This window comes from Haliaeetus albicilla, chromosome 11, assembly GCF_947461875.1.
Source record: "Haliaeetus albicilla chromosome 11, bHalAlb1.1, whole genome shotgun sequence".
NCBI classification, from domain to species: domain Eukaryota; kingdom Metazoa; phylum Chordata; class Aves; order Accipitriformes; family Accipitridae; genus Haliaeetus; species Haliaeetus albicilla.
Genome location: NC_091493.1, coordinates 22,451,207 through 22,473,020, shown reverse-complemented (window position 1 = coordinate 22,473,020; position 21,814 = coordinate 22,451,207). Strand labels below are relative to the sequence as shown.

The 21,814-nt window shown below is 43.0% G+C and overlaps 1 protein-coding gene across 1 annotated transcript; it reads right to left on the bottom strand.

The window, feature by feature from the left end:
- Window positions 1–474: 474 nt before the first annotated feature.
- Window positions 475–21,376, bottom strand: RPP30 (ribonuclease P/MRP subunit p30). The gene is made up of 11 exons (XM_069796597.1): window positions 21,261–21,376; window positions 20,146–20,201; window positions 19,769–19,825; window positions 18,987–19,061; window positions 18,359–18,430; window positions 12,039–12,128; window positions 9,798–9,914; window positions 6,211–6,240; window positions 5,719–5,756; window positions 4,540–4,619; window positions 475–2,515 (listed from the first exon to the last, which is right to left on the bottom strand). The coding sequence occupies exons 1-11, from the start codon at window positions 21,340–21,342 to the stop codon at window positions 2,406–2,408; spliced, it is 807 nt and encodes a 268-aa protein (XP_069652698.1). The 5' UTR covers window positions 21,343–21,376; the 3' UTR covers window positions 475–2,405.
- Window positions 21,377–21,814: the final 438 nt, after the last annotated feature.

Sequence of the window (21,814 nt, the reverse complement as noted above, 5' to 3'; positions counted from 1 at the left end):
AGCCAAGGGAGAGGCAGAGTCCTGCTAGGAAAGGCAGGCACCTTTCCCTTTGCTTTAGCAGAAACAGAACAATCTTAACAGTGCCGCTAGCAGGGGCATCAATGTCCAATTTCATTGGGACATTACATGCTGCATTCAGTTAAAATTCTAATGCCCTATGGCGTGGCCTCCCAGCAAAATACACCACAGGCTCCCACACACCTTCACCAACCCATGTCAGTTGGCTTCTAGCCAGCAGGCTTTACAGTCTGGCCAAGGCAATGTCCAGGGCAATGAGGTGGGGTCAGGAGTGGACAGTGATGAATAGTTGTTACTGGAGTGCCAATTTTGGAGACTAAGTGAATTTACAGAAACCCCACAGAGGAGCGTGCGGAAGAAACACCTATTCTGTCTGCAGCCAGCTATCCTAGACTTAAGGCCAACAGCCTCAGACAGATGAGACTTTTCTCACACAAGGACCATAACTCACGCGTGTCACCTTGCCAGCTGTAGGCTTTATTTGTGAACACACTCTTCTCCATAAAAATTACAGCACACCTCTGCTCACCGCCCCTGCAAGCCACTACTTCACTACTCATTTCTGCACAATTACCCAGACACTAGGAGCATGCTTTGCAGGAAACAGAAATTACATCAGTGCTGGCTAATTCGGTTTGTTTATCATCCTAACCGAGAAGCAGTTCAATTGTTCAGGCACCGAAGTGGCCAGAACAATGTGCTTCAGGAAACTGGGGGAGAAGAAACTTTTCAATCAGTTCCTGAAACACTGCATCTATGTAAAGGGCAAAGATACAGACTGTAAATTTTTTAAATCAAGTCAAACAAGTAGCAAGAAGGATCTCTAGCATCTAGAGACAAAAGCCTCTTTCCATAAGCTAGTTGCCAAACAACTTCTGTCATGCTCAAGGTAGGTTATTCTCTGGCCAAGGCAAGATAATATGTCATTCAGAAAATTGCACCAGACAAACACATTTTGCTGCTTCTCTGGTTAGAGCATCATTTTGGAGGTAAGTCCATAAATGACAAACTACTCTCTGTGTGTGTGTATATATAAAAAAATATATATATATTTTACATCCCAATACCTATAATAAAAGACTCAAATCACAAAGTCAACAAGTAAAATAATAACACAAAGGAAAAATATTTTACTATTTGTTGCATGCAGCAAAAGCTGTTGTGACTTATACCAGCATTATATAGAACTGTTAGTCTACTGAGAACTTCATCTACTCTGCTCAGTCCAGTTACTAAGAGCTCGGAGATGACCCACTGCAAGATTTCTGCAATATTTTACATGCTACAACTTCCACTTCACAACTTGTCGTCAGATGGAAATAGAGAACTGGAATATTCACAGTAAAACTGGCTCAAGAGTATCTTGAGTACAGTAGCTTACATAATTTTTATATTGGTTTAATCAAAAGAAAAACTTCAGTCAACAATTTGGAAGAGCTCTGAAAATGTTCTGCTGATTATAAATTTTATGATTGCTTTTTTGGCAGCCAGATTAGGTTTACTGAGGCATTAACAGGAAGGAAAACGAAAGGCAGGAGGCAGCAAAATGAACACTCTCATAGACAACACAGACAGACCAGGACATAAAGAAGGAAACGATGCAGTAAAAATGTGACGTGGATGACTGCTCAGGCCTAGGTGAGGCAGCTGTTATGCTGTGACTGCAACATACCATGCTGAGCACACATTCAGCGTAACCTTGGCCTCTTCCTTCCCGTCTGCAGTAACCATCTCACATTACTGTTTGGTTTTAAGAGCTGCAGGACAGGCATGGCCTTTGGGATGCATGTCTGGCAAGTCAGGTCAGTCAGTCCTACTGTAACACAAATCCAAGATACCTCCTAGCAAGTGACAGATCCTGGGATCTTCTTTATAGCCACTGATCATGAAACAGAATGGGAAGCAGATTTTTTTTTTTACTGCACTATTATTCTTCACAGGCCAGTGAAGGTAAACTTCATCTCCTGGCTTGCAGTTGTAAGGTTTAGTAGAGATGTGTTTAAAACTTGAGAAACCGTAAGAGCTAGACTTTGAAGGAGTACATTTTTAGAAACTTTTTTATTAAAAAAGGAATGCACTTGTACAACTGAAAATTTCCATAAGTTAGAAATGTTGTGTTGAGTTTGCACTAACTCCAGAGGACCTAAGACAGGGTGGAGAGGCAGTCTTCTGACCTTGGCCAGAAGCCCAGCATGACCTTTCAGACGTGGTGAACTCCATTCAGCAGTCTCATTCCCACAGCTTTCCTCACTTGAACACTGGAAGAATAATTCTTCTCCAGGCTAAATAAAGTAGTAAGGGAGGAACTGGGCCAGCTGGAGGGTGGGGGAAGACTCAACACTGGGTAGAGATAGGATGGAGGCTTCTGTTGGCAATTGGTTCAGTCCTCAAGCTTGAGTCTTAACTTTTTTGCAGGCTGGCAGTGGTGTTTCTTCCTCCTCAACCTTGCGGGGCTTCTTCACTGTGTACACTACCCCACAGGCACTCTTCCGAGTTTCTGGAATATACAAGCAGAAGTTACAGTACCTCAAGAAAAATGACACTAATGCATTTAATGCATCCTCATTTCAGGTGTCCATGCCCCAAAGCACAGTTCAACATGTTTAACAGTCAGCCAGTCAGCACACACAGTAGGTAAGCAACCTGCATGGGCAGAAGCTGGGGATAAGCTGCATTATGGAGTGAGGAAACTAAAGGGGGAAATCGATGGTGGGTGTAAACTACAGCAAACATAAGGGAAAACTGAGATCTGCAGGAGTTGAGGGGCTCCAGACACACAAAACCATAGGAAACCAGGCTTAATCAGTTCAATAGTCACAGAAGGACACATTCTTGAAGCACTGTCAAAAGCATTTCTGAGCAAAACATACTGTTCTTAAAAAAAAAAAAAGTATTCACATACCCCAGGATTCTTAAACAGACTATGCTGGCACAGCTATATTGGCAGAGGCTCCCCTATACATACCAAGGAAGTGGCTTTATGGTATTCAAGAATATTTTAATTTACAAAACCCTCAGCATTACCATAGAATACTACTGTGTGATGTTATCAAACTCCTCACATGTTTGCCAAACCACCTAGTGAGCCCAATCCAATTTCATTACTACTCGTGGGAGGCTTCTTTGCAAAATTTGAGGTATAAGATATTCCCTACAAATCCTCAGTTAGCAAAGAGGCTCTGCAAGAACCTTGCCAAAATATATTGACTTATTCTGTGCCAGTATTCCTTGGGGGACAGGGAAACGACATCTGCTATTTAATTTCACAGATAATATAGATGACAGTCTTGAGAAATTCCACATGAACTTGACAAAAATTCTTCCAATACACTGTCTCTATGTAGATAAGTAGCAGGCTGGAGAAGGACCCTGTTCACAGAAATGCCCTCTCCAAGAGATCAAAGCCACCTGCTGTGAATTACAGCAGGTTCAAAGACCCACCTCTACTGAAACAAGAGATGCAAACCAAATTCTACTGTGCATTTGAAACTTAGAGCAACTCAAGTTGTTGGGAAGGTGACTAGAAATCATATCTACCCAAGAAACTTTGACAGAGGCAGAAATTAAGAGCTAGATGTGACTACTCAGTCACAAAGTTAAACTGCCATCAGAATAAACAAAAAAACCCCAACATCAAGAAACACTAATACCCAATAAATTAGCATGTGAAAGGGAGGGTAGAGATGGAGAAATTGGTGCTACAGTGGAAAGCAAGGGTCTAAACTGATTGCTAGAATGCAAATTGTGGCATCTCTTTGCTGCACTGACACCAGGACACAAAATACAACTGAAAACCTTTTGATTTCCAGTGCAGGGGGCCACACACTGAATTTCTGCTTTCTTAATATTAAAAACGGGCAAGTAGAAGAGAGCTACTGTGAGCTGCCTCTGCTGAGAGCATAAGGAAGCAAGTTTTGTTTCATCAAAACACTTCAAGCCTTTCTACACTGTATGAAACATTTTTTTCTAAGCAGCAAGCACTCAGGGTATTTGATTTTGCATCAGGTTTGAAGTGATCCACACCGAAGAGCAAGTCAGAAATAGACCATATAAAGAAGCATCAGAAGGGTACATAGCAAAGGTTGCTTCTGCACTCATGCTGAAAGAGGGTAAATGCAAAACACATGCATCCCAATTTTCTTGAAGTCAATAACGTAGTTTCTGCTGATGTCACTGAGATCAGCATTCAGACCTTTCTGAACCAAGGCATAGTTTCACTACAAAGCACAACAGGCAGATCTGTGTTTTGGCTAAACAGTTTATGACTCGTTAATGTAGTTAAGTGAGTACTCCAGTACAGACAGCACTGTCAGTTCAGCCACTGATTTGCTAACATGGCAACAAAGGAAAACAAACTACCCTTGCCACACAAGCTCCTCTTCATGCATTGGACAAGGGAGCTAAAACCCCAAGCTGACTTGCTCTATAAGGTCTTGGAGCTTTTGGAAAATACACATTAACACGAACTTAGTTTAACAAATGCATGTTACTTAAACAAGCTTGCGTGTGCTTTTCACTTACCTCCATGAAGTATGGTGGCTCTGCAGTTAGTAGACACAGCTGCCTTGGCTTCACTTTCTGATAGGCCAAACAGCAAACCTCTGTCACCTTTGTTCAGGATCAAAACGCACAGAAAGGAACAAACAGAATAGGGAAGTCTGTCTGCATGATACATTTGCTAACTCTACAAATAACTGGGAATTAGCAAAGCTGTAACTCAAAGTGACATTTTGCATAAGGTTACCCAGAGGCAGGAAATTGAGGCACCCAATTCTCCTGGCTGCAGTTCCCCAGCAGCCCTCCTGGAAAGCTCCTGGCAAAGTTGCTTTTTTCCAGACAAGAAGCTGTACTTCTGAAAATAAAAGTCTGTCAACACAGGAACATTTTTATACACATAATATAGCAGAAAAATTACCCCATTGAAAACTTTAGTTTTGGGGAAAGGGCACTGTCGAATACAAAAGCATTATGCTGAAAAGTTCCCAGACACCTTGAGCAAGGATGACACCGGATTATGTATGTTAATTTGGGTTGAGCTTGACTGCTCTTTTAAGAAGGAAGGAAACATTGCGCATAAAATCCTTCCAGGCCGCAGGCCCTCCCCCATGGTTCTCACAATTCAGAGCACACTCCTCCCCTTCAAGGGACAGTTCAAATACGTGCTTGTGGGGCGGGGAGCAGGGAGTAGTAAAAATGCATCTGAATTCCAAAAAGAAGGGGAGATAAGACACTCTTGGTTTCTAGAACACAACCAGTTATTTAACAGCACTTATGTAACTAAGGACTGGAAAACTCAGAAATTTTTCTTCCTTAATATAAATACGATTTTATAGCTGCTTCTGCCAGAGATGTGGCACCTTGGAGAACATAAGTAATAATTTCTGATTTGGTTCACAGTTTCCATAGATTTTTATGGGTTTTATTCATTTGTCCACTTACACCCAACACAGTGTCAATGCATATCACAACAAAACATATCTGTAGCTGAACAAAGACATTACTATTTACAGCGACTGCTCATGCCACCCCATGACCAAGACCTGTTGCACCTTCCACACCCACTTAGAGCTCTGATTCACTGGTCACCAACAAGCATCACTGTATAAAGTTCAAGGAGTGTAAGGACGGAAGTATTTCAAAACCACTTTGAAGTTTCACATGTTACTATTAACTGCTGTCTTTGACTTGGAAAAAGGATACAGATTAGCCACATCGTAAGGACCTCGTAGTTCTAGAGGCTAAAACAAAACAAAGAAAGTTGGATATGTGCATGCACCCTCTCGCAGGCTGACAGGGTGTGAGCAGGCAGGACAGGGCTATCAGGAAAGCAAGGTTAAATGCTACATAATAGCAAGCTGCTGAAGATGCACTAGGAAATCAAGCAAACACTGCTATTTTGGAAAACAGAGTCCCCATCTGGGAGAAAACTGTCATGGAAAATACCACAGCAGGAAAAAAAACAAACCAAAACAAAACGAAAAAAACCCCCACCCAACCAGACCAAAAAAAAATATCCCAAACTCCACAATACAATTCTTTGGTAAAACATATTGATTAAAAAAAACTTACAAGATGGCAATCATATTTAAAATTACAATTTTTACACGTTTAATATATAACTAAAGCTGTATTTTCAGCCACAGATAAACCCTCAAATTGTTCTGACTTAAAAAAAAAAAATCTGGGACTTACCCTTTCAGCTGCACTAGATATAACAATGTTCTGGAAAACAAAAGAGAATAAATGTTCAACTGTCAGACACCATCAAGAAATTGGAAAAAAAAAAAAATCAGCCAGCAGCAAAGACTTTATGAGCGTTAGCTAAGTTCAGACTCAGAGCCCAATTAAACATCGAAGTATCTGATGCTCTCAGATGAAGTGAACTCTAGCAGGGTGTGGATCTTAATTTGGGGAATAAACCCAGGTTATCTCCCTGTCCCCTACAGAGAAAAGGGCACAGGGACAAGCCCTCCCTTGCAGTTACAAACCTCTCACAGGCAGATGTGAGTTGAATAACCACTGTACCTTTTAGAGGGACAGGCTAAGCAGTAAAATGTCAGAGTAAGGGCATTAAGCAAGCACCTATCAGCCTGTATCTCTCATAGTGGACTTTAAAGGGACCTTAAGGGTAAAGAAGAAATGCAGAGTTGCACACACTGTGTTAAGAAGTACCCCCTTTATTTACACTAGCTGAAAGAGGCCCCACACAAAGGACAACTCAGCCTGAGCTGTAATAGAAATGGACTTAGAAGAGGAGTCCAGGATCCCCCAGAAGCAGGTTACAGATAGTGCCTTTAGACAGTTTGGTGCTCCTAAATTTTCAGCTTACTCTGTGTTGTGGTGCAATTCAATCCTAACCTCAGCGTTCACCTTGGCCTTAATCAAACTCCCACTGTTTTGGGAAACCTGTCTGCAGCTAGGCACTGGCTGCCAATTCATGCCATACACTCACTTCCCTCAACACTGGCACCCCTGTGAAAATCAGCAGGCAGAGAGACATCCTTCTCCCTTCTCTCCCAAAAGCTTTCTGCAGAACAGGTACATGACTGCTCAGGGCTGGCAGATACCACAGCTCAGCTGCCAGCACTCTTCTGATGTTAAACCTCCAAGGATGCTCACCCAGGGGGAGACTGTTTTGCACAGGTGAAAACTTTGCAGCAGCAAAAAATTCCTTGCACCTTTTATTATACTGAATAAAAGGCTTTGGGAATTCCTGCTTGAGTGGGTGGGAATGAGAATTGTACTGAGGCAGAGAAAGACTTTCCCTCTCTGCTGTCAGTACCACCAACCCATCATACCACCTCCAGTTACAAGGTGGGGCTTTTGATCCCTTTGCTGCACTGCTTTGCTTATCCTGCCACCTCCCCAGCACAAAGAGCAGGGCAGACACTGGAAGAAAATGCTCTGTACACAGCTGGAACTCAACATGTAAAAGAACTATTTGCATGGAAATAACTGCGTGTTCATACTGTGCCCAAGGTTTCCTCATGTGCTGAGGAGGAAAGGATGGGACAGACAACTCTGCCTCAGCATAAGGAAAGCCAGAAGCAGAAGCAATACATACATCCAAGTGACTTAACAGCACACATCACGATGGAGCCTAGGACATTTCTTTATGCATAGTTCACCTTTAAAATGACTGCACTATGGATCCCAAGGGTGCTTTTGAGCTTCAGTGGTGCTGACTGCAAGAGTTTGCTGGGAAAATTCAAATCCCCTGCTCTGAGCTGTAGCAACCAACGCCTGTCTCCCAGGCTCAGAGAAGCTCCCAGAGCAGCTGTGCAAGCCATCTTGAACCAGCGCAGGATCATGGTTCACTGCTGTGCATTGGAGATATGCTCTGCCTGGATCAAAGGCAACTGGCTTCTAGTTAGGGGATGGGTAAGATGGGAGGAGAAGACAAGAGCAGGCAAGAAAAAGCACTGCTAGCAAGTGAAGGAGAGGCAGGCAAAGGCAAATCCAAGGGAAGGGCTAAAGGGAAGAACTCAAAGGCAAAACATTATCTCCCCAGGTAAAGGAGACAGCAGCTGTTCAGTACACTGCTTCAGGCACAGTACCCACACTCAGTTACCAAAACATGGGAGGTGAGGGACTGTGGCTATGCACGCCTTCTGTCTGGCAAGGCAGGCCAGTCCCTCCCTCATTCCCTGCACATTTTAACATGTTTTAAGGACTCTGCTCAACACCAGCTGAGGACACTAGTATATTTCTGGAAGTTTCTCTGCCCTGCTACAACAGAGGAGGAACAGAAGGATCCAAAAGCTGCTACAAGTTCAGCAACTATAGATTACAGATGGCGAGAGCTGCGTGCCAGGTGCCAATGCAAGCAGTCTATGGACCAGCCATCCCATGTCTTGTTAAAAAAAAAGGCCTATACATAACTGATGAAGACAAACTGCCAGTGAGGGCTAATGACCATCTCTGCTGGCCCAACAGGTACTGGAGGCAAAAAATAAAGGCAAAAAGTAAAAGACAAGCTAGCAGTGCTCTTCCAGTGCCTAACAACAACTTGTCATGCCCAGCTCCAGTTGATTTACCTTCCAGGCACAGATGATGCACTAGATTGACAGATGCAGAAAGGGCACTGTGCACAGACTGAGCACCCGAATGTCTCACTCGCTGTTTGTGATGCCAACTCAACTGGTGCTCTCCAAATCAACAACGGCATGAGAAGCACACCCTTAACTGCACAGAGGAAAGAGAAGCACTGGCAAAAAGGAATCCCAAAGGAAAGGGGGTTTGTGTGTATTTACCTCATCTCCAAGTCAGTATTTTGTGCAATTAACTCCCAGAGCTGGGCTTCTCAGGAAAGGCTGTGCAAATACTCACTTTTTTCTGTAGCACCAAGGGAATTAATCTGTTTGACCCACTCTGCTGTCCTATAAAATAGACTGCCATGCCTGAGGGGAACTGAGGTAATGACAGATCTGCTTTTAATTGCCCTTCCAAGCTGTATATCCCACTTCAGACTAGATTTGCAGGGTAATGCCAATTTTGGCTTCTCTGGACTAGCTAAGTGTGGCAAAGGCTGTTTCCAATAAAGGTGGTGGGAGCTACAATCTCTTTAAACTTGGATATGTATTATGATATGCTTCCCTGTTAAAAAAAACCCATGGCCTGAGAGGACCTAGCATGACAGGCAGCTTAGACTGATAGCCTGGGAGGAGGTAAGGTATGAAAGCAATGGATTACAGGCATCTCAGCTGCAAGCATTACTTCTTCCTTGGGTTTCAGTAGCAGGGAAGAATGCAGTTGGTCTGACTGCAGTAAAGCCCTGGCTGAGAGCCAGCTAGCTGTTAGGTCTGTTTTGTACACTGGGAATTTACTAACCATTTAACAAAACAACATTTCTACTTTTTTCTTATTATTTTCTATCCCCCATATTCAGGGTATACTATCAAAAAAGAGCTTTTGGTCAATCAGAAATATGAAATGGGGGATTTTAAAGAGATGCATGGACTTCAGTTCTAATGCAAACCTTGGATCTCTGGTGCTTCGCCCCAGCCCCGCCTTTTGTTTTGGGTATTGCATATCATAACAACAGATAAGTTGTTCTGAAAAAAGAACCTAACAGTTTGACAACTTAAGAAGAAAGCATGCAGTGGTGCATGGCTGGAAGTATCTGGAGCTAGAATAATTGTGTCCTTGTATTAGTAGGCAAAGATTCAGTCACAGCTTCAGAAACTCCAGCGTCAAACTCATTTAAAATGGCTCAGTCTGTACAACTCCAGAAGAATTTGAACTGAATTAATTAGCTTGCTTTCACTTTGAGAGCTTACCTTTCCTTTGCAGATCTGCATCAGGCTGATCGCATTTGAAATTGTGTATCTTCTCATTGTGGAGTCTTTGATGGCAGGCGCGTAAAGAAGTTCAAAGCAAATGCCTCGATCTATTGCCTTCGCATGAAAGAGAGTGATCAAAAATCAAAAGGAAAGAAGCATAACAATCTAACAACTGCTGTCTATTATTGATGTAGCTTGTTCTCAGTTTAACTGTGTTATATATGAAAAAATTAAGGCGGAATTGTTCCAGCAAGAGCACAGCATAGCATGAAAGTGGCGGGGTGGAAGGTTTCACTGGACACCAGATATGTGTACTTCTTTCTTGGGATGACAGATAAATGAGGTTTAACAAACAAAGAAATACCAGCCACTTATTAGTTGTAATTGGCTTTCCACTATCACAGAGTTGAGAAGACAGGTAACCACTGCTGGTCAGAAACAAGTCTTGAAATTTTGAGGACTCTCCTCTAGCCCCACAGCCTGCTGTAAGGAAGACCACTGCTTCCCACAGTACCCACACTTTGCAGATGAGGAATTTGTCCTTGCATAAAAGCAGCAATGAGGACCCTTCTCTCCTGTCTCACAGCATACTCTGGTATTTGTGACAATGTTAAACAACAGTGAGTCACAGGAGAGGTTCCAAATAGTAATACTGATTATATTTTCAGCTGCTTTAAAATCCTTTTCTATCTGCCAGAGTACCTCACCAAAAGCCTAGTATTCTTGGTTTTGCAAACACACAGAGAACGGTTAGGCAGCTTGCTACAGGACACAGTGAATTAGCAATAAAGACACAATTCAAAGCTAGGAGTTCTTTGTTCCATGTCCTATACTACATTTGCCCAAAATGTTACTCTGTGTTTTATACTCATATTACTAAAAAATGCTGCAATGTTAATACTGTAAGAGAGTCCAGTAACTGAATACAGATGGAATTAAACCAGGTCCCATCCATGCACAACCACTGCATGCAAGCACAACAGAAGCTATGTATACATCAAAAGTTTTACACAGAACTTGTCCAACATCTGCAGACAAGAAGAAAAGCCTGTATTTATCAAAACCAAAACAGGTGATGGCAAGACACCAATTTCCAGTCAAGCAGATTTTTAACCTCATCCCCACCACTTCAGCTGCTTGCCAATCTGTCTGTCTGGCATCACAACCACCAAAACTGACTGCCCCAGGATGCACAAAACCAGTCTGACAGACAGACTGCCTTGAAGCTGGGAGTATGGAAGCTGAGGAGTAGCTTGTAAGGAAAATGCCTCCAAACACAGGGCTCCAAGAGCCACCCAGCTCCTCACCTGGGTCAGCTGCTGGAATTTGAGGCAGCTAGGGTACTTTCAGACAACATTTCATGCAAAATTGTTATTCCAAGTGGAATGTTGAAATTCCCAGTCTATAGTAAATTCCAAAGTATTACTACTGTTCCGTTTCGGGATTAATTCTAGTTAATTTTTTTCTAGGTCAAACTTTCTGTAGAAGAGGAAGTAGGATTTCTAGCCAATTCCAAATTTAAATTTTTAAGCACTAAGGACTACATCAGCCAAGAATGCCCATATGGAATGAACCTTGACATATACTCAGAGGAAAAAACTAGTTCACCTAAGAGCATGTTCAGATTAAGCTTTCTGGCAAACAACCAACAGCAGGCAGAATTGTATTAACAAAATATTTGATCCATGCTGATAGTCATCTTGTGTCCCACAGCAGATATTTAGCAATTCCACATTTGGTTCATTTGCCAAGACATTCCTTTGTCTAAGTATGGATTCAATACAGTTGTCCTCCAAATAACTGGCACAACACCCTTGTACCAAATTAACACTGTCATTCACATTCTCCTGTCTTTTAAATCACGGGGCTGTTTATCTATTCTGACACAGCTGTACCACTTATGGTTTGGGAAGCAGCTTAGTCAGCAATCACACCACATCTCACTGCTTAGCATAGTAGCGGCCTTAAGGCTCTGTTTCCATTCCTTGGGAACACCACTTCTGCCTTCTTAAGTGGGGGACAGGAAGGAGAAAAAGAAAGAACATACATCACTGTGTATTAAATGCTGCAGTGGAGGCCTTGAAGTGAAGGACATCTGAAACAACACTATACATTATGCAAGAAAATAAAAGAACCACTTGGATGGGAACGGTGGGAGGGAAATGGTAGGGAATTCAACTCAGACTGACATTAAATACAGAATTTAACAGCAAGAAAACAATTTAGATGTAAATTTACCATATTCACAGGGGGCCTTCGGAAGTAGAATGGCAGCTTTTCTGTTACATTTATGCATACCAGATCCACATCCAGAGTTGTGCAAGCAATCTACAGCAAACAAATAGGAACAGATTATTAGATATGCCAAAAAATGCACAACCAACTTTAGGTGCACTAATATTCTCCTTCATTTCTTAACGCAACAAACGTCTCTGCAGGGTGAGTTCAGTTTTAAAATGAAGAGGTACTATGCCTTGCAGGTATGCCAGTAAAACAGCAGGGCTACAGGTGCACAGCTTGAGCATTTCAGGCTTACAACCCAAGCCTTCTCTCACTTACAGAACTACTTTTCCAATAAAATAATGACCAACCCAAAGGCAAGACTTACTGCTTTGTTTTTATCTGACATAGCACATGCACAAGCAATGGCAGCTTTTGGCAAAAGAACTCACAGCTAATGAAGGACCCCTGTTTACAAAGGGAACAGCCCAGGAACTACCTCTTACCCCATCACTCTCTAATTCCAGTGTAGCAACTGTTTTCACAATTAATTATTTTTACCAGAAGCAACTGAGAAAAGACTGAAAGAAAGGCAGAATGTTAGACAGTGACTGGTGGTGCCACATGCCCAGTACTGGGAGCCAATCCACAGGGCCTCACTTTCCTGGCTGGGTGGGGAATCCACAGCCCTTCCTGAAAGCCACATCTCTGAAAGAGGCTGAAGATGGCACCGAAGGTTATAGTTTAAAAGCTTAGCTTTGAACTCACACCACAATTTACAGCCTGTATTAAAAGATGGAAGGAATGAACAAAGGGTGGAGAATCTCCACACTGACATACAGAGAAAAATCAAGTGCACACAAAAGGGAGCCCTTGATTTACATATAATCTCATGAACACAAGATATGTAGGAATTATGTATGCCTACCCCGTAAAGAAGATTGCACAGGGCCAGATTAATGTCTGTAAGCAGCATTGTAACAAAGAAGATAAAATAGGCTGAAGAAGTTGAAAAGGAATTTTCTACCACGTAGGGGAACTCTCTGCATTCAGAAACATGCCAGCAACTGCTCCAAATACACCTGGGCCAGGTGCCAACCATTCATCCCTCCTTACACCAGCACAAAAGCGGTGGGGGTTGCAAGGAGTCCCAGGGCTGGGCTGCTCTAACGCAGGGCAGGCTATTGCTTTGCAAACTAGTCTTCTAGCAGTTTGTTCACATGAAATTTGGATGAAGGTAAGAGCAGAGGCCCAGCTTTAGGAATGTTTCTTAGCTGCTGATAGCACTCCCTCCTAGGCAGGAGGGCCACAGCCCACATGCAGGCAATTCAAAGATCCAGCAAACCACGAAGTTTTTGATGTTAAAATGTCTCTACCAGGCCATTCAGACTAAACTTTATCTTCAGGCCCTACATTTACCAACTCTGCTAGGCAGGACACAGAATCTATTGCGTTGAATTAGACTTGCATGTGTAAGTTTAGCCCTACTACAGCCAGCTTTACTCCTTTTCTTATGTGGAGTACAAACCACCATCTAGACAGAGGTGATTTATGGGAACATGCGCAGAGCAAATAGCTCTGAATCGTATCCTAGAAGAGATGGCAGTGAGGCCACTGGAAATTCAGGAAGAGAGAAAGCTGAAAATGAAGGAAAGCAAGAATACACATCAGAAACATGCAAGTTGCCCTACATGATGAGCAAACAAGCCTTCCTAATCAGCTCCAGAAACACTGGAAAACACTCTTCCATTTTGCAAATCAAGCACAGTGGGAAAGCGAGTGACCCAAATCCCAGGATAGCTACAGGATTCCAGTGACATGAACCTTTCAGAAAACACCACCAAGGAAAACAAAATTAAGAGTCATACTTCCCCGTAAGGAGGAAGTCCATGGAAAGTTGGAGAGGAGATTTCTCCAAATACTCCAATGTTCAGCCTAGCTTTGGCTCCCGGACAAGTCACACACGCAGGCAAGTTAAGGTTACCCTGCCTGCTGAAAGGATCTGAAGTGCAAAAACTTCATACAGAAAGTGATACGCAGCAGTTGCACAGCCCAGTGCCTGCCTGGCCACACTGCAGGCAAGAGCCCCATCTGCTGGGAAAATCCAGACAGCCAGAAATAAATACGTTCGCCACTGCTTGAGTGGCCTGAAGAAATATTTGGCAAACATTTTAGGAATAAACATTAAAATTTTGCTTTGCACCAGATCCTCAGACTTATATAAGAAAGTTTTTTAGACACTGGTCATCTGCTAATTGCTTACAAACAGCAGGCAGAACCAACTAATATCATTAAAGCAGTCAGAAATCTTAAGAAGCAAAATTTTTTAAAAGCAACAGGCACAGACCTTATTACTAGCATGGAGTAGGCACTCCTATTGCAGCCCAAAACAATTCTCTTGGGAGACTTAAAGAAGGAGCATGTTCTACAATTATCTTGGCAAACACAGCTTCCTCATACCCCTGACGATATAAATTATTTGGAGAATTTGAGTACATCTTTCAGTACATATCACTGCCACACTGGGTCACAGAAAAGCTTCCCTGGCTCGTGACAAGAGGGCACAGACTGGGTTTGGGCCATGCTAAAATTAGAGCACATCTCCACTGGTCATGTATTTCTTTTACAAAAACATGAAATATCCTGTTCTATGGAGAATAATCCAAATGCCAAATTGTTGGTGAGAAAGATGATGCTCTCAAGATAATGTTGCATTACCAACAGCCAATTTTAAAATATAAAGTTAATTTGTGGTGCAAGACCCACCCTAGAAGGCTTTATCCTTAAGAGTGAAAGATCCACGAGTTGCATGAGCCAGAGGTACACGCTGAACTCCCACGCATAACGTCACTTGCACCAGACTCCCTGTTCATACCTCCACAAAATTGACACAGCTCTCCAAAGAGAGTTAGAAAACCTAAAGTCTTTAAACAAAAGACAAACACACAAATCTGCCTTGAACATGAACACGTAAGGATGAAGTCTTTCACCTCATGCAGTTTGCAAGAAACATGCTTGGGTTCTCTCCCCATCCATTGCATGGAAGCAATGAAGATGGTCTCATCGACAATCCTGCTTCCTTCCTAACACACTGACCACCACGTGCCAGAGCGTCAGCTTAAACAGTCGCTATCTGCATTGGCCTGCCCAGAGCACAGCCATCTTCTTTGTGCCAGCACAACTATCCACGTTGCTGAATGCTGAATCAGAGCAGGAAAATGGATCTGCCTGCAGAGTAACTTGGCACAAATTCTAGTTACTCTTCAGCCAAAAGCATGTTCCTCAAATCAAACTGCCATGCAGCTAAGCAAGCAGCTTCACCAGCAGAGCAGACACAGACCTGCAGAAATGAGCGGCTGTTTATGCCAGCTTAAATACTGCTGCAGCTGGATGTCCAACTGCAGCAAAACTCACAATATGGCTAAAAATAAAAAATATGGACCCTTAAATGAGAGAGTGCCCTGTGCTGGTTTTGGCTGGGACAAAGTTAATTTTCTTCATAGTAGCTAACATGGGGCTATGTGTTGGTAATCCAGGGATGTTTTTGTAACTGTTGAGCAGTGCTTACACAGAGTCAAGGCCTTTTCTGCTTCTCACCCCGCCCCACCAGCGAGGAGGCTGGGGGGGGCACAACTGGGACAGCTGACCCCAACTGACCACAGGGATATTCCAGACCATATGACACGCTCAGCATATAAAGCTGGGGGAATGAGGAGGAAGGGAGGGACATTTGGAGTGATGGCGTTTGTCTTCCCAAGTAACTGTTACGCATGGTGGAGCCCTGCTTTCCTGGAGATGGCTGAACACCTGCCTGTCCATGGGAAGTGGTGAATGAATTCCTTGTTTTGCTTTGCTTGCATGTGTGGCCTTTGCTTTACCTATTAAACTGTCTTTATCTCAACCCATGAGTTTTCTCACTCTCACTCTTGTGATTCTCTCCCCCATTCCACTGTGTGAAGTGAACGAGCAGCTGTGTGGGGCTGAGCTGCCGGCTGGAGTTAAACCACTACAAGCCCTTTCCCCCCAAAACAACACAGCATGCTCCTGCTGATTACCTGGCTTCAGGTGCTTGTTTAAACACATGATAAATCAATTGAGCTCACTTGAGAGGTGAGATTTTACATTGTTGCCAGAGACCAAAAGGAAGAGGTGGAGAGTGGCCCTCAAAAGTATTCTACAACTATTTGCCTCTCTCCCACCCCCAAGAGTCCTAAAATCTTGCAAGGGAAATAAAATCAGTCAGAAATTAGTTTCGTTAAGCTGTAACTGTTATAATTAATGCTTGAATTCTTCTTCTGAAAGATTCTTTAAAGTTCACCTTCTTGCTTTGTACTTGGACAAGTTTTCAAAAAGGAGGGGAAATAATTTAGAAAAACAAAACAGAAGAATATCATTTTAATGTGTCAAAACAGGTACTCAGCAGTACTAGAAAGTAGCTTTAACCTATTTAAAAAAAAATAGACTCAGTTTTATACCAACAAGCTCTCTTTGAAAGCAAATTCTGGCACTCCTCCAAGGAGATTCACATTTGCTTTTGGAATCCCTGTGCCTTCTTCACACTGCTTTAAACTGCACACCTGCTTGCTGCCTGCCAAGGCTAACAGAGACAGGATGCTTCCACCCACTCTTCCAGTTCAGAGTTAATGTTATTATTTATGAGCTTGCAATAGGTCAGCCGTCACAATTTTGGGTTTTGTAAGAAAAACATTCTGACAAAAAGATAACTTGCTTCCAGATGTTCCACTCGATCAGACCACTCACATCAGCTGTTACCAAGTATTTGAGAATAATTTAATTAAAAATATGAGAGAGACAGAGATAATGAACACCTATCACCCAACAAGCCAAGCTGAGATCATTCTGCCTCAGATGGTGTTTTAAAACTAGGAATTTTTCTGGTAGGAAGGGTCTATTCAAGATATAGCAGCTATGGATAAAAGTTGGAAGACAAAATGATGCTTGGTGCTGTTAGTAACGGCTGAAGAATTACTGTACATCACTGGATTTAGGTATCACCTCTAAATAGTAAATGTCTTCTTCAGTCAAACACCAGAAATGGACCAAACCAGTTCATGGTAAAACACACTTGCAACACCTTGTTCTTCTAAAGTCACAGAAGTGACAGAGTATTGGGGGGTTTGTTCAAAATATTTGCATTTCTATTAACATAAGCCAATGTGAGAAACAACAGCGTTGGGCTAAGGTCACCTATTAGTTCTAGCTAAGGTTTTGAAAATTATTCACACCCACTATTTTCTCTCACTAGCACACTTGGAGGGCTACCACTGCTACAAACATCAGCATCTGTTCAGTAACACTGATACAGCAACACCTTCACAGACTCACAAATTTTGTGGAGGCAGTTTTCAGTTGCAAGTTTGCTCTGAACAGCCAGGATAAAATCTGAGTGAGAAAACGACTGTCTGCCCTTCAAGTATTTCCCCTGAGGCTGCTCTACTTCTGTACGGCCTCAATGGTTTTCTTGGCAGGCAAAGTAACAAACATATCATGAAGTCACAGAAGTGAAGCTTCTCTCACTCAACTTGAGCATCCAAAACCCTCAAAACTAAACAAACCCAGAAATCTCAGTCTGGCAATGGACCAAGGGCCGTTATGTTTAATCAGGCATGTTTACTTTTGGAAATCTTATTTTATCTGTTCATAAGATGCTATGATAACTGGAACTAGCTCTGTCTCGTAAGCTCATGCTCCTCTTTTGATTTAAAATAAAGGAATGAAAGGAAAAATGAAAGAAAAAGAGATCAGCTATTCATTTGGATGAATTTCCAAGAGAAGATCTAAGACTAAAAGGAAGAAGATAACTCTCAGAACCATGTTAGTTCCACTTTAAAATCCTCCCACTTTCCCTGGCATTTCAGGGACCAGGAACAATTAGTGCTAACAGAAGAGAGCAAATGTGTTTTGGGGAAGCTGTCAGAGTCTGAGAAGTTAAAGTTCAAGACAGAAGTTTTCTACATGCTGATAGTATGTATATATTAGAAAAAAAAAGAAGGATGCTTTCTCTCCCAGCTAGAAAGGAGTACTCAGTAGAGTACAAGACACACAAAGGAAACCGCAGCACAGGGGCATACAAGTCCATTTGTGAGGTAGATGCTTCAGACTTTAAGCAGCCACCTCAAGGCCTTGCAGCCTCCTGCAATCTCTCCCAACGTTCTCAGTCCATCAACTGACCAGGCAGCCTATGTTGCTTAATTAGCCCCATGACATGCAGGCCTGTATAAAATGGGAAATAAAATCAAAACACAGCATGTACTCAGACTAGCCCAAGGCACTAAAAGTTACTGAATGAGCGTTACTGATCAGATGATTGTACTTACATGGAACAGTTTCTCAGTCTTTGGAAATACTGCTATGATGTCATATAACCTTATATTTGCAGATGTTGATCTCTACAAAAGGAGGAAATAATTACTACCTTGAATTCTGGCAGAGGCCAAAGCTATGCACAATGTTTACAACCAAAATAACGAGAAGAAAATCCCTTTTTCACTTTAAAGTACTAAACAAAGCCAATAATCATCCAATTAAATAGTGGGTCTCTGCTGCGAGCCATCCTGTGAAGTCATTCATTCTCATTTTGAGGCTTGTCCCACCCTCCTAGTAAGGCACTTACACCTTTTGCTTCGATCACATAGCACTAAAACATAAAACAGACACAGGGCTTGCTCATGGTCTTCTAGTTTATGCACAGAAGTCCAGAAATCAAAGAACAGAACCAAGGACCAGAACTGTTGTCCCATATTGACAAATGATCAACAGAATCCATATGCAGTCTTGTAAGTCTGCATCTCTTCACGATCACGTTATTTGCTAAAGATGCAAGCTGAGAAATCACTGTTGAGTGTCCTGTAAAATCCATGAAGTTCTCCCTATACAATTCCCAAAGTTTCATTCATTGAGAAAAAGAAATAAAAATTGGAAAATTAATATACAAAATATACTTACCAAGAGATTACAGTGGGAAGGATCAGAAACAACAAATGTTAGCCGAGTTAAGACTTTAATTCTTTTAGATGTCCCCTACAAAAAAAAAAAAAAATAATACAAAAGAGTTAAAAAACTCCAAAGCAAAAATTTGTGGCAACTTTAATTCTGTCCACTATAAAAAGAAAATAGTGCCTTGTTTGTATTCTTGCCTATACTAATTTTCTAAACTCTGTAGCTACACTTCCCTATTTTATATTGATCTGTTTGATATTGTATCCACCCTTTAAAAAGAACGACTTACTGTGTTTCTCTGAGGAAGGATCAATAGAAAGGAAAAATAAAGAAATAAAGAAAAGTAAAATCATGCAGAAAAACTGAGCATGTTTTAATACTGCTATGGATCCCCAGGCAGGCCACAACTGCAAGCAAAAGCAGTTCCTGAATTAACAAATATCAGTGATTTGAAATACAGACTTGGTTCATTATATCTGAATCTCGCTCCATCAAAACCAGGAAGTTATTTCCAAAACTCAAATTTCAAGAATTATACTGTAATTATCCAACTTCAAGAAGATTCAAAATTCACACGAAGCAGTTTCTTTAATAATTTTTAAAATAACAAATTGAGCCCACTCTAACGTCAGTATATCGGTCTCCCAATGCTGGGAGTTTGTCCATTGCTTGATTGTTAAAATTTCTCTTTTTTGATTAACATGTAATACACAAAATCACATATACCAATACACCAAGGTAAAAAACATAACTCAGAGTAACAATACATAGAATGAAATTGGACATACCTGTACAATAGGCAAAGATGGAAACAACTCCGAAGGAGATACTGGCTTGACGATTTCCTTAAAAGAGAACAAAACAAAGTTATTCAAAATGTCATGGGTTAAATTTACAATATAAACAAAAGCTATGTTCCAATCCTAAAAAGTTTTGTTAGCATGGCAAATTTCTATTTCCCAGGGACAATACATGGACTGTATTAAAAGTTAACTCCAGGGCAATTATACTGAATTATAAAATGGGAGTTCTGTTACAAATGCAGACATCTGTACTTGCATCTAGATGTGCATTCTGCAGATAAAGCTATTGGGGAACATGTAATAAGGCATGTAAGTTTACAAGACAAAACACACTAGGAACAAACAACTCCAACAAAAATTACCTGTTTCTTTTCTTTAAAATCGATGACATGATTAAGAGCAACTGCAGAATATCCCACTGAAAAAGCAAACACATAGTAAGAATATTTTTTTGGTAAACTAATGGAAACAAATCCAAACAGAAACCTGTTAAACACTCATCACTTAAATGTCTCAAAATTAATAATCACATGCATATTTACCTTTCACATTATTTTTTTTCTGAAGATAAATTCATCTAAAAGTGGCTTAAATTAAAAAAAAAATTCTGTTTGCCTTCCAATACACCCCAGCCCTGGCAACACTTACCTGATGGCAGAGCTTTATGAACATGAATACTTGGGGTTGGGGTCCCCAAAGATTTTGCCCTAGTTTGGTCCTGGTGATGACTTTCTTTGGGGAAAATGGTTAAGGACATTCAGGATAGTTGTTAAAACTGCAGACAACGCAGAGCCAGGAGAGATACAGCTACAGAAGAAGGCAAGGTAAGCATTCAAAATGATGCTGACAAAACTGACGGAAAGGTCTCGTTCGGAAGGGACCAGAGGAAGATCATACACTTGCCAAAGACAAATCACCCCCCCGAACACTGGACAGGCAGCACCTGGCTGTACAACAGTTCTGCAGAAGAAAGATTTAGGCCCTAAGAAACTGCAGGCAGAAAAATGGGTCCACGTTGGGAAAAGACAACTGTTACACTGGGACAGACAGGCAGAGACAGAGCCTGCAAGACACAACACGAGCTTTCCTTGCTCCTCAGCACTGGGAAGACCTCAGTCCTGGTCACTTCACTTGCCGAAGACCGCAAGCTGAGCGGGGAGAGCGGAGAGGAGCGAGAGGAACCGCGACCCGCCACGGAGGCAGATGGCGGGGTTTAGCCTACAGGGAGCGAAAACTCGGCCTAGAGACTCACGCTGCGCCCACGCCAGCCTGGCGGAGCTGCCGCTCGCGTCCTGCTGCCCTCCTGTCCGGGCCCAGCCCTCCCCAGCTCAGGCCCACCGGCTCGGCTCGGCTCGGCTCGGCTCGGCTCCGCACCGCACCGCGCCGCGCCCCGGCCCGGCCCCGGCCCCAGCCCCGCCGCCGACCCGGGGCTCGGGCCGGCCCCGCCGCTCTCGCCGCGCCCGCGGCACTGACTCACAGTGAGCTGCGGCCTCCAGCAGGCTCTGCAGGGACTTCTTGTCCGGCCCCTGCGGCAGGTTCAGGTCGGCGAAGCCGGCCATGCTGCGCGGAGCGGCGGGGCGGGGCGGGGCGGGGCGGAGCGGCGGGGTGGAGCGGGGCAGAGCGGGCCGCAGCCGGGCACGGCACCCGGCACCGCCCCCCGGCGGCCTGCGGCAGCCTGGGACTTGTAGTCCCCTCCAGTCTCGGGCAGGCCGGGCCCCGCGGCCGGCAGGGCGGGTGCCGGCCTGGCGGTACTCGCCGGCTGCGTTTACATAACGGCAGCAGCGAAGGAAGAGCGTGTTTCACATCATCGCGGGTACTCCTCGGCTCTGAGGGTGCTCCACCAATGCGATGAGACAGGGGAAAGCCTGTGTGGTGAATTTCTCAGGTCTCAGGCAGGGCTTTGAAGGAGAGCAAACCCGGCTGTGAGGAAGATCGGACCCGGCTCTGAGGAAGGTCAGACCTGGCTCTGAAGGAGAGCAAACGTGGCTCTGAGGAAGATGAGACCTGGCTCTGAAGGAGAGCAAACGTGGC